The sequence below is a fragment of the Boleophthalmus pectinirostris genome, unplaced genomic scaffold (genome assembly GCF_026225935.1).
Source record: "Boleophthalmus pectinirostris isolate CB_2022bp ecotype Guang Dong unplaced genomic scaffold, ASM2622593v1 HiC_scaffold_7, whole genome shotgun sequence".
Lineage (NCBI taxonomy): Eukaryota > Metazoa > Chordata > Actinopteri > Gobiiformes > Gobiidae > Boleophthalmus > Boleophthalmus pectinirostris.
Window position 1 is genome coordinate 29,502,618 of NW_026571473.1, and position 12,653 is coordinate 29,515,270.

General features: G+C 36.9%; 1 protein-coding gene across 2 annotated transcripts in view; it reads left to right on the forward strand.

The window, feature by feature from the left end:
- ect2 (epithelial cell transforming 2) overlaps positions 1–12,653 on the forward strand; it is a 112,098-nt gene continuing 99,445 nt past the window's right edge. For both annotated transcript variants that reach the window (XM_055165006.1, XM_055165007.1), the window contains exons 1-3: positions 1–306; positions 3,099–3,265; positions 4,804–4,886. In XM_055165006.1, the coding sequence (XP_055020981.1) occupies positions 3,133–3,265; positions 4,804–4,886 (216 nt within the window). In that variant the 5' untranslated portion in view covers positions 1–306; positions 3,099–3,132. The remainder of the gene's footprint in view (positions 307–3,098; positions 3,266–4,803; positions 4,887–12,653) is intronic.

Sequence of the window (12,653 nt, forward strand, 5' to 3'; positions counted from 1 at the left end):
GCGCCGCACTGACGTCTCCGCGGAGCAAAATCCGTCAACAAACTCAACAAAATCTGCTTTTTTTTGGCTTTCGATCCGCGTAAAACTTTAGCCATGCTGTCACTCGGGACCGCGGAGTAATCGGAGCAACGATGGTGGAAGATCTTTGAAGGATTTTGGAACGAATTTGCTTAAACTCTTAGCTTAGCCGAGTTAGCCCCAGTGCTAGTTTACATTGACACGGGAGGAAACCCGTTTTGTTTCTTTTTTTTTTTTTTTTTAAATATATATTTTTTCCGATAAAGGGGATCACCTGTATAAGTTTAGGTAAGTTGATGTTTGTATTTTTTTTATATAAATGTGCAGAAATAATAATGTTCAACTTTTATGCGTAAAAATCTTGAACTCACATGACGTTGTGCAAGGGAATGTCGTTTTTCTGTGTAGAATAACGTTAAAATAATGTTACCAGACATCTTTATTTATCCAATTTTGAGCCCTGTCTCCCCTGTCCCATCAGATTTATTCAGTTTTATACAAGAAATGTCCCAGGTGTCCCTATTTTTTGACCAACACTAAAGAGAGGCATACCTTGGCATTTGTTTAGAGAAGAATAACAACATTTTAATTAATGAGTAACTTTGCACGACATAACTCAGTGCTCACAAAGTTTAAGTATTAATAAAACTTTCCTTTAGATAATAACTTTAACAACAGTTACTCATAATGCCCCTGTAGACATCAACAAGGACCAGATCAGGACTAAACCAGGACTGAACCAAGACTAAATTGGGACTAAACGTGGACTGAAACAGGACTAAAACAGAGGACTAGAGCTGGACTAAACCCAGACTGAACCAACACTAAACCAGCACTAAACCAGAACTAGACAAAACAAGAACGAGATCTGAACATTGGCATTTGTTTTGGTAAAATACAGAAAAGCTGCTAAAAAATGATCAAAACACAAAGAAAATGTGACTAAACTGACTCACATTTGTGCTGAGTACATTTTTTCTTAATTATGCACTTGTTTCACAGTTTTATTATTACCAACAAACCAAAACCAGGGATAGGGGTGTGCAAAAATATAGAAAAATCAATTTATGCGACACATTTGACATTTTCACTGTTTTGATGATTAAAATGTGTGTTTCTCATATTAACTTTGCACAAGAAGTGGTTTAACAAAGACTTTTAGTATCACAGCCATGACATTTTTATTGAACCATATCAAATCGATTTCAAATATATTGTATTGAATCAAAAGCTCACTGTATCGAGGTATGTATCGTAGTGGCAGCTTCTTAATGATACCCAGGCCTAACCAGGGATTCCAGTTTTTTTATTTTGAAAATCTAGTCTCCCTAAGTTAAAATCAAACCATGGATAACTTCAGATTGTGTTGTGGGTAATCTAACTAAACAACCTTAAATAATGGACAATAATGGCCTTTTCTTTCATCATAAATTTGGGTCAGAAAGTTGTTTGTTCATGTGTTGCCATCCTTGTGCAACAGTCTACATTCCTGTGATAAAACTATTTTGCAGCCAGCCCTCTAAGTTGAATACCTAAACGCCTACATCATTTTGAAACACATTTTATAATGGCAAAACACTCAAGGTTATTGCTGCTGCTTGCACAATCTGAATAGCTAATTTGGTGCTGTTTCCATTGACAACTCATTTGACATAAAAGCACTCTTAACACAATACAAAGATAGAAGATAACGCTGTTCTTCAGTAAGAATAAGTGCTATGGTTTAATCAGAAGAATGCCAAATTGAATTACCAAAAAAAAAAAGAAAAAATATCATCAAATCTTTTTCTACAGATTACTGTTAAAGGTGCACTGTGTAACATTTCTAGTGGAGGATCAGGCATCTGTTTGTCTCCATGGAGATGTTATAGCTTTGGTGGGAATGCTTCACAAAACAACATAAATACTAGACTATCTCCATGGAGACAAGTAGTTAACACAACCAGGCCAAGTTTCGGGGCATGTCAGTGGAGAGGCGAGCCCGCTCAGAGTGAGAATTGTGCTTTTCATGGTAGTTTTTGAGCAGTTAAAACACTTGTAATTAAATAAATGCAAAAGATATGGGTTTAATTCCACGTTGTAGAGCATTCCAGGTAAAGCTTTAACATCTCCATGCAGACAAGTAGGTGCCTGACCCCCAGCAGAAAAGTTGCAGAATACACCTTTAATACAATGGTGGTATATCTGAGTCATTTTATTACTAATGTGTTTATGTAAATCCTTTTAAATTAGGCAAATCAGTCGAGCATATTTAGTACACAAAGTAATTCCGAGTGTTTTACAAAACGAGAAGGATGCATTAAAATACAACACAAACAAAATTAAGTCATAAAGAATAATTTTGAAATTAAGAGAAGAGTGGAGATCAAATAACAATTTGTATTTATGTGTTTATTTGAAAAGGGACATTGATTGCACACTAATCAACATCTAAGTATGTAAATGTGCCCATGTTAGCAGATAGGGCTGAACGATTTGTGAAAAATATTTAATTGTGATTTGATAATATTAAGATACAGTTCTAAATTCACATTTTAAACATGTCCAGAAGAATTGACAAACACTAAATAGAAATATGAACTGACTTCTTATCTGGTAGTTTTTATGCAGAAAAGACAGACAGTGTGAGATATAGTTCTGTAGTTAGTTTGCATCAACATCGAGGGTAACAGCTGTAATTATTAAAAAAAAAAATAACAAAAATGTATCGTAGTACAGAAAAAATACAAAGAAAAAGTACCTATAACAAATATTGACCTCCAATAACGAAAATCCAGGGTATAATGAACATGATAAGTTGATATAGTAAGTATCACGACTGCCCTACATCCTAAAAGTCAATATTAGTACCAAAAAATGTATGGCAAGCACATTACTTGGTTGCTGCATGGACTTCTTTTCTCCTTCTCAAACTTTCTCCATCGGCTCGGGGTTGTCTGGGTTCACATGCAGGTGTATTGTCAGCCCGCTGCACTGCTTGTATTTGAAGTGCTCTGACAGATGTCGCCCTTCTTCTCCCCCTCTCCTCTGTCTCTCCTCTCCGCCGTGTGCTGTGTCTCTCGCCCTGTAACTTTTGATAGCTTGGACAGCTGGGAGCGCGCCGGGGTCGGAGTCATGGCTGACAGCAGTATCGTGACGTTGGGGATGGCCCGCAGTCTGCTGGTGGATTCTTCGGTGTACGACTCGCGCATCGCCGAAACCACCAGGGATCACGGCTTCATGGGCACGGCCTGTGATGATGCAGAAGGTCGGTTTAAAACTTCACTAGATGATCTACAGCCAATATTTACTAGGGTTAAAGGTCAACCCACTGGATCAGTATTGTACATCAATCGGTCAATCACCAATCTTTATTTATGGAGCCATTTGCAACACTCAAGGTGACCAAAGAGCTTTCCAGTAAAATCAACAGTGCAAAAACCATGGCCCGTGGACCAAATTTGGCCCTTTAGCTTTCAGATGAATTGGCCCAAGTAGTTCTTTTTAAGGCAAGTTTTTTAACATCTACCTTGATAATGCAAATATCCTTTTCAGGTCTAAACATGGATGAAAGTCTGGTGGCTCATTCTGCCCTGTTATAAATGCACATATTTTAATTATTCACTACGGTCTGGCCCTCAATTGGCCCTGCACTTTGTCTATGATATGCTGATGAGAATAGTTTGGACGCCCCTTGCTGTAAACAATGAAATTAAACAAATTGTGCAAAGCGTCCCTGCATTACTGAAAAGCCAGTCTGTATGAATAAGTTTTGAGCCTGGATCTAAACAGGCAAAAGTCTGTGACGGTGGCATATCAGAGGGCAGTTTGTTCCAGAGTCTGGGGCCAGCGACAGAGAAAGCCCGATCGCCCCAGTGTTTGAGTCTGGCTCTGGAGACTTCCAGCAGGCACAGAATTAGGTTTGTAGAATAAATCCATACCAAGATGCTAATTAATACCAAACTTTAAAACTGCTTAAACTTTATACAAACTTTTAGGGAAATAAATTGGTTTACAAGTTGTTCTACCCAGTCCTAGAGTCCTTGCAGGGTAGTGAGTATCAAAAATATCTATGATAAATAAAATATATGATCTAAATAGCAATTCTAATTAAACCTAAGAAGAATCTAACTGATTATTTAGTATAATTGTAGTAGAATTTCAGTAGCATAAAACCATAGTAGTATGTCCAACTAGTAATGGAAGCAAAGTTAGTTAATTACTTAAGTGTCTCGCATTTTCTCTAATTTGTTTTTCATCAATTTGGTGTGAGTAGCAATGTTTGGGACTAACCCTTACATATTCATGGGTTTCAGCTTTGTGTGCAACATTTTGAGGACATTTTCACGAAATGTTAATCGCTATAGCAATGGTCCGAAATTTTTATAAATCCAAAACGCATGGATATTTTGCTTAGGATCGCCCAAAGTATTGAAAATCAGATACTAAAACTAGTATCGAAATAAGAAAGTCACATTTCCTGAAGAGCTTTTGATTGATATTGAGCTGTATCAGAGCAAGTATAAGAACACAAAGACTAGTACACGCCTATGGACCACTGTGACACCTACCTGGACCACTGAGGGATTATATAAGACCGCATGGTAATATAAAAGAAAATACAGTACAATGATCTAACATTGAAAATCTCATTCTATTGTAAAGAGTAAAATTGAAATTATTATAAATTTAAACTATCATTGTAGTATTTGAATCAGTACTGAGTATCAAGTCTAATCCTTGGTATCAAAATCAAGTCTCGCTCATAAACCCACCCACACCATGTTCTCCCTGTGTGCGTTTCAGAGATGCTCCTTCCTAAAGTAGAGACCAGGGTGGTTCTGGTGAGAGACGCTGGGAGGAACGCGGCGCTGGTCAAAGCTGTGCAGGTAAAGCCCTCTGTCTACTGCTTTCCTCCGCTCTCCTCTGCTCTCTTCTGCTCTGTTGTGCTCTGCTGCTTCCCATTACCAAGACCTGCCTGTGCCCCGGGCCTCTGAGCCGTGCGCCTGAAATACTGATACTGGGCACGCGCCGAGATGAAACTGTCCGGGTTTTCCACAGATGTTTGGTTTGAATGTGTACGACAAGGTTCAGCAAGCAATGTAAACCTTTTCTAAACATTTGGTTATTGGACTGAAATGTTTTAATGTGAGCGCGGTCATGAAGCGGTCTTTACAGGGCCAATATTCCACTCTTTTCAGATCTATGTAATAATGTTGTTTCCTCATCACAAACATACCTGGAGTTGGGTTTTGTTTCATTCACATATTTAAATCTTACATTTGAGCTCTTCTCCCAAACAAAAAAAAAACTTCAAATTGCCAATCTCTACTGAATTAAAGGTAAAAGGTAGCTGCTAACTTGAAAACTACAGCTGAGCATTTTGATTTTGGGAACCATATAGTCTAAAAACAACCTGTACTATATTGGTGTAACAAAATTTGACTTTGTTGCTCATTGTATTATCATAAACTTATAAAGGAGACTCCACTGTTTAATTTATATTCCATAAGTGTTAAGCTAAAGGTGAAGAAAAAAAAGTGTCAAACATTTTATTATGTAAAACAATTGGGGTAGGACATTATAAGGTTTTTAAACTTTATCCTACTCCTTTTGAGCACCAGGTCGCAAATATGTACCGTATTTTTCGGACTATAAGTCGCTCCGGAGAACAAGTCGCACCAGCTAAAAAAATGCGTAATGAAGGAAAAAAAAAAAAAAAGTCGCACCAGAAGTTGCACTTTTCGGGGGAAATTTATTTTATAAAATCAGAGACCAGGAACTGTCATTTTTTTCTAGAAAGGCAAGTTATAGTAATAACAAAACGGAGAACAAGAGGCTGAATATTTGTTAATATGTTAACGTAACATATTAACAATTATTCAGATAAACAGAGCATAAACAACAGAACATAAGTTTACCAAACTCTCGATCTCACTCCAAATCACTAAATCCACTGAATTCTTCGTCCTCGATGTCACTTCTGAGCAACTCCGCACAACTTTGGTTGTCACTGAAGTCCAGGCTTTGTTATCCAATGACTTCTAGGAAAGTTGCATGTTGCACCCTCCCAGTTGCCGTTAAGCTGTGTTCTCCATTCCTGCTTTCTGCCAGTTTCTCACTCACTCCAAACTTTATTTCTGCTGCTCGATTACCATTTTCACTACTTGCAGCAGGACGGCGGCTTTTTCTGCAGGAGACATGTGCAGAAAACTGACACACAAGCCTAGAGCCTCTTGCGGCTGTCAATGTGTGAAAATTTTAACATATAAGTCGTACCGGAGTATAAGTCACAGGACCACCCAAACCATGAAAAAAAGTGCGACTTATAGTCCGAAAAATACGGTACTTGTACATATCCTTGTTTTGTTTAGTGTTGTTGATTTTGATTTACCTTGCTCAAACAAATAAATAAAATAAAATGATAATAAGTGACATTTATACTCCATAAAGAGATGAAATATATGAAAGAAAAATAATGTGTGCCATGATAATCTGAACAACATTCACAGGAAAATTAACCCAATATCTTGACACACTTACTTTTTGTTTTCTGTATTATTGCAATCCCAAAAAAATCAACAGCCCCTAATTTAGACTTAACAATAAATATTTCTTTCTAACTGTACCACACTGATTTAATGTCCTTATATTTGATCTCTAAAACCCTCTGTGACCTACATTCGTGTCAACCCCGCCACATTTTCGGTAATGTTCCTCGCCTCTATCAGAAAAAGCCATCCACTTATTTACATACTTCGCAGTGCATTTTAATTTCCCATATCTACACGCTTTGAACTCCGCAATTAGTCTAACTTTGATTACATTTCCATTCGCGCAGACGGTTTGCCAATCTAAAAATGTGTGTGTGTATCTGTGAGTAGTAATTAATATGTTGTGGTAGGAACGTGTTTTCTCTGTATCTTTTCCTAATGTGCACCTCTGGCTCGCTGTACAGATAAATCGGGCAAACACTAGCAGCCACATTGTTAAATTTAGCCGTATGTTCTGCCTTCACAAGTTTGAGTATATAGTGTAGTTTTTGTGTCGAAGCGAGCGAGTTTTCCTAAAGGATGTCTTGGGGATTGTCAGTTGTATAGAGCCCACGCAGTGCACAGAATTCACCTTGAAAAGAAGCGCAAGAAATCTACTAATGTTATTCTTGAATACTTTAATGTTACTGAGTAAATGTGGCGCTTTAGTTGAGACTGGAGTAGTGGTTAGAACTGCAGTATAGAGATTTCTCGTGGCGTGTTGTATATCTTTTGTTTGGCAGGTGGAGTTAGATTTATTTAGACGCTGTTTTATTGCTGGTTTGGTGCCTTAGTCATGTTGTGCTTATGAGCAACCTAATAGAAACACTCTCTATTTATGCAGAAGAATGTTATTTTCAACATTAATTCAGTATTTTTTTTGCATTACCAGTGTGAAAGACAATATACACCCTGGATTCCACCTGTTCAACCTGTTATCTTCTTGCAGGCGCTTCAGGTCTATTCCAGCTAGGACCAATAGACTCAGGGACAGCTTCTTCCCCAAAGCTGTCACCATACTGAATGAAAACTGTTAATTTGTTTTATTTATTTTGTTTAATTCTTGCACTTTGATGGAGCAGCTGTATAATGACAATAAAGGCTTTCTATTCTATTTCTATTCTGAAAGTAACTAAATGCATGCACAAAAATGAAAAGAACAAAACATTTTGTCTATTTTAGCATTTAAACTAAATGGGAAAAAGTCTTAATTTTAGTGTAATTGTCTTGAACATAAACCAATAAAGTTACTTTAATAATTGCCCTTTTATGTTATTGCTTCGTCTGGAATTTCACAGTATGGCATTACAATTTTTTATCTTCATGGAGACCGTACCAGACCAAGTTACTAGTCAAATCTGTGGAGAGGCGATACACTCACTGTCAGAATGCCTGTTTTTCTAGGTATTTTTGAGCTATAAAACCACCTGTAATTTAATAAATGTAAGGTAGAGCTGTTTAATGTCACACTGTGGAACATTCCAGGCAGAGCAATGACATATTCATAGAAACGAGCAGGTGACAGAAACCGAACCAAAAAGTTACATAGTGCAACTTTAACTAGGGCTGCGTGATCTGGGAAAAATATACAGTTGTAATTTTTCTGACAAGCATTGCGATCAGATCTGTGATTTTATTTTTTTAAACTTGTTAACGAAAAGACTGAAATATGAACTGACAAACGTATGCAGTGTTTGTCAGTTCATATTTGTATGTACAGATCTCAAGTACAGGGTTAGCAGCTTTTTTGCAGAATAAGACAGGATATTTTGTTTGTGGAGGAAATTATGATACTTAAAATTGCAAAATCTTGGTAATCAGGCCGCACCGATCCAGTATTTGGCGATACCTGACATCAGCCGATTTCAGTGCAGAGACCTAAAGCAGCATATATTTCCTTTAAACAAAAATAACATAAGACAAAGTTGAAAAGGTGTTATGTAGGTGTTATTTATCTGTCAAGTAAGTATCTGAACACCTTTGCATGAATAAAAATTAACACATTTTGAGACTTTCTGGGCCGACTAATATCAGTAAAGAGTCACGGATCAGTTTTTGTTTAATCAGGATATCGACTGAACTCATATTTGGAAGCCGATATCTGACCCAGCAAATTTTTCAGTATCAGATCAGTGTGTCCCTAGTATGGTAATTTCAAGTTTTCCAAGTTTCACTCTGCTCCAAACCGGAGGCGTTTCCTGAGAGATGATTGGCTGTGGACCTCTTGATTAAACCCAAACCTGATTATTGATTATTTATAGGCCTGACTGAAGTTCTAACCTTATTAAAAGTTGATTAACTACACAGCTCTCCATTGCTTAGTTCTGGGTTTGTCTGTTTTGAACTAGTCCTGGCTGAACCTTTTTTTCAGTTTTTTGGAGGTGGTAGTTTAAGAGCGAAATATTTTCTGAGGGGGTGCTTGGGTAGAAGATTTTGAGAATGTGATATATTTTGATTTCGAGGCTCATTACACCTAGTCCATTTGCTTCTGGCATTTCTGACTTTGCGAAAAGAAGACATTGTTTGTTTTTGTTTTTCTTTTGGAGAGAGGAAATCGTTATTTGTAATTTTCGCATCATCGTTTCAAATCTTTTGTACTTATTAGCACACTTTTAGATTTGTACATATGTATTTGTAAATAAAACATACATTTAGATGCCAGTGTGATAGTTGCAAATTTGGACCATTGGCTGTTGAAACCTGATGCATTTGTTTTTGCAATTGCACTTTCATTTAATTAAATTATAAATATTCACTTCACACTGAAAGAACACAGACACTCAGCATAATCAGCAGTGTGAGTGATAAAAGTTTCTCAATTGTTTTTATATGAGAAACATCTTAAACCATATTTTTAAAAGTCAATTTAAACATAAACTCATTTGGATGGATTTTTTTCAGTCAGTTCCAATTTTGATATTTGTCTTGCTGCTATGACAGATATTTTCCAATAGATTTAATAGCAAGGTCTACAAATCGATGTTAAGTTATCAAATTATGTGGGATATAAAGTAATGGGTTATAACATTTTGTTTTCGTTTAATCATAAAGCCCATAGACTGTATAAAGAAGTGGATTAAGGGCGTGTGACGTCACCCATAGCATTTGTCTCCAGTCAAATGAAGCACATCGAGATTAGAAGTTATACGGGTGAATTTGTAGAAGAGTTCCGTATTTGAAACTCCGACCAAGAATATCAGTAAAGTTGTCATGGCCTTTTTTTTTATTTTTTATTATTAATTTTTGGCAAATAAAAACATGTTTGCATCTTGTGTTTTGTATATATATTTTTTTTCAGTTAAAAATGATATTTATATGAAGTTTTTATATTCAATTTTTTATGTATTTATTTCATTATTCATCATTATTCATTTGCAGCTGAATTTTCGTCACCTGACAAGCTCGAGATCAAAAAGTGACAGTCAACGCACTCCCAGAGTTCTGTAGTGCAGTTAAGGACAGCGAAATGGCGCGTGTTAAAGTACGAAAAGTTGACAGAGAGTGCAGTTTTTTTTCAAAGAACAGTGGACGACCAATTATTTATTGGTTCACTGTAAGGACCGTGCAGTTTGTCTGGTACGTAAAGAACGTGTGGTGGTTTTCCAAGAATATAATCTGTGTCGTCAGAGTCATACAATTCTGTTATACGCCCGACCTGCCCCCGGCCGCCATCACAGTTAGAAGCGAAAATGTGGCCCCCAGAGAAAAAAGTTTGGTGACCCCTGATGATAAATCTGATGTACTGAAGACCGATATTTGGGAGGACTTTCCAGTATCAATCAGTAATTTATCAATACCTAGTCTCATACTATTAGGTCTTTCTTTAGAACTCTTAACTTTGTGCTTACTTGTTTTAGTATTGATTAGTATCGGAGTATAGTTTTTTTCTTTCTTTTTTCCATTTTTTTTTTGTTTTTTTTGTTTGAGAGAGAATGCTTATATTCACGACCATGGAAAGAATGAAAGGAAAGGGAAGCCAAATTATGTAGTCATATATTTGTTTATCAAATCAGTAAGTACACTTTCATTCAAAGTCCCAGTATTTGCATTCAAGATGAGGTCATGGCACTTTCTCATGGGGGAGAGTAAACTGTCAACTGTCTTGCCAATTTTCAAGTCTGGTCTGCTCTTAAAACAACATCTGTTTAGCTGTCTACTTCACGTCCTACTATATGAAACTGCCATAAAGATTTGATAGTTCTGTGTTTATTATTATTCACTGCAAGCACAAGCGCTTTTCACAACTCTGAGACCACTGTGGAGTTTTGCCGTGACGGTAAAGCGAACAGCTAGCATGCTAATGTGCACTTCCTGATTATGAGACAATTAAAAAAAGCGTTCAAATTAGAGAAACACCGATCCTGCTTTTTCAGTCCTGATACAAATATTGATACTGTGGCTTTATGCGTCTGTGCAGATATTAACCAGTACCAGTATAGGGATTGCATTTTTCTCTCAAAAAACAGTTGAAAACAAATTTGATCCAGTTGTGTTTTGCAAGTTTATCTTGAAAATAACTACAGAATAGTTTTGTATGAATTAAAGCTACAAAAATATGATGTCCTGGGCCTTCATCAGTCAGTAAATAGTGGAGATCAGCTGAAACGATCTTATAGAACTGATATGATCCAGACTGTCCTGTATCGGCACCGATATCCAACACCAGTATCGGTATAGGTGCATGTGTCGTGTTTTCATTGATCTGAGAAAAAAATACTGCCTGTGCCTCTAACATGGCGAATCCTACGGAAATCACACTTTTTGTACGGCGTCCAGAAATATTTTAATTTGAGTTCCTTGTTTTGATTCTGCGAATTAGTACAAGCATAGCAAAATGAGCACGGGCGATCTCCATTTCATTACACAGCATTTTTGCTTTAATTGGCTCATACATTTTTAATCAGGTACATTCTTAGCCGAGACTTACTGAATATCATTTGAATCCTTTTGGTTTTAAACGAGTCTGTTTGGCTTTCCTATAATGTGCACTTACAGGCTGAGAATTTGACTTGCTTAAAGAAGGCAGGCTTTTTCAGCGTTTATGACCATGCATGGATAATTATTTAAAATGTGTTCATTGTAACCTGAAAAATTTAACCTGAAATGGCTTTGACTTCCATGACCCGGACTTCAGATTTTTTTGAGTACCGTAATTTTTGGACTATAAGTTGCTCCAGAGTATATGCCGCACCAGCCAAAAAATGCGTAATGAAGAAAAAATATATGTATAAGTTTCTTCACAGTTTTTGGGGTGAATTTATTTTATAAAATCAGAGAACAGGAACTGACATTTCATTTTGAAAGGCAAGTTATATTAATAATAGAATAGAGAACAACAGGCTGTTAATGTGCTCATGTTATATTGTTCATGCTATAGTTACCTAACAAGTTTACCAATTTCTTGATCTCATCCCAAATTCTTCATCCTTGGTGTCACTTCTGAGCAACTCTCCGACCTCCGGAGGTAAATGGTGCGCCGCTTCCTCTTTTGTGTAGCTGTCACCAGACTCAGCATCAGTTCTAGTCAGAATTATTCCGGCCTTTCTGAATCCCGACAGGATGGTTTCGGTTGTCACTTAAGTCACTTAAATTTAAAATTTTCAGTGGTACAGAAGTAATGGTGCGATCGACTGACATGATAGAGACTGGACAGTGGCTCTTTCTGCAGGAGACATGAGCAGTAGAGCCAAGTAACAGTGGTACAAGAATAATAATAGAAGATACTGACACGCAAGCCTAGAGCGCCCTCTTGTGGCTGTCAGTGTGAAAGTTTTAATATAGAAGTTGCACCGGAGTAAGTCGCAGGAAACACCCAAAACATGAAAAAAAATGCTACTTATAATCCGAAACATACGGTACATCTTTCTTTTTACATGTTGACAAAATATAGAATGTGTCTAATCCAGGCATGGACAATAAGAGTAACAAATGCAATGATATTTTTTACATACTTTGGTACAGAGAGTTGCAAAGTATCAATTATAAACGGGAAGTGCTTGCTTATACAGTCCCGTTAAAACTACAGACACTGAGAAGCTGTAAGGCGAGCTATATAAAGGCCTTAAACAAATGAGATGTCTGATTTCACATATAGGTGTCGACAGTTTCTTGGAGCGCGTATAT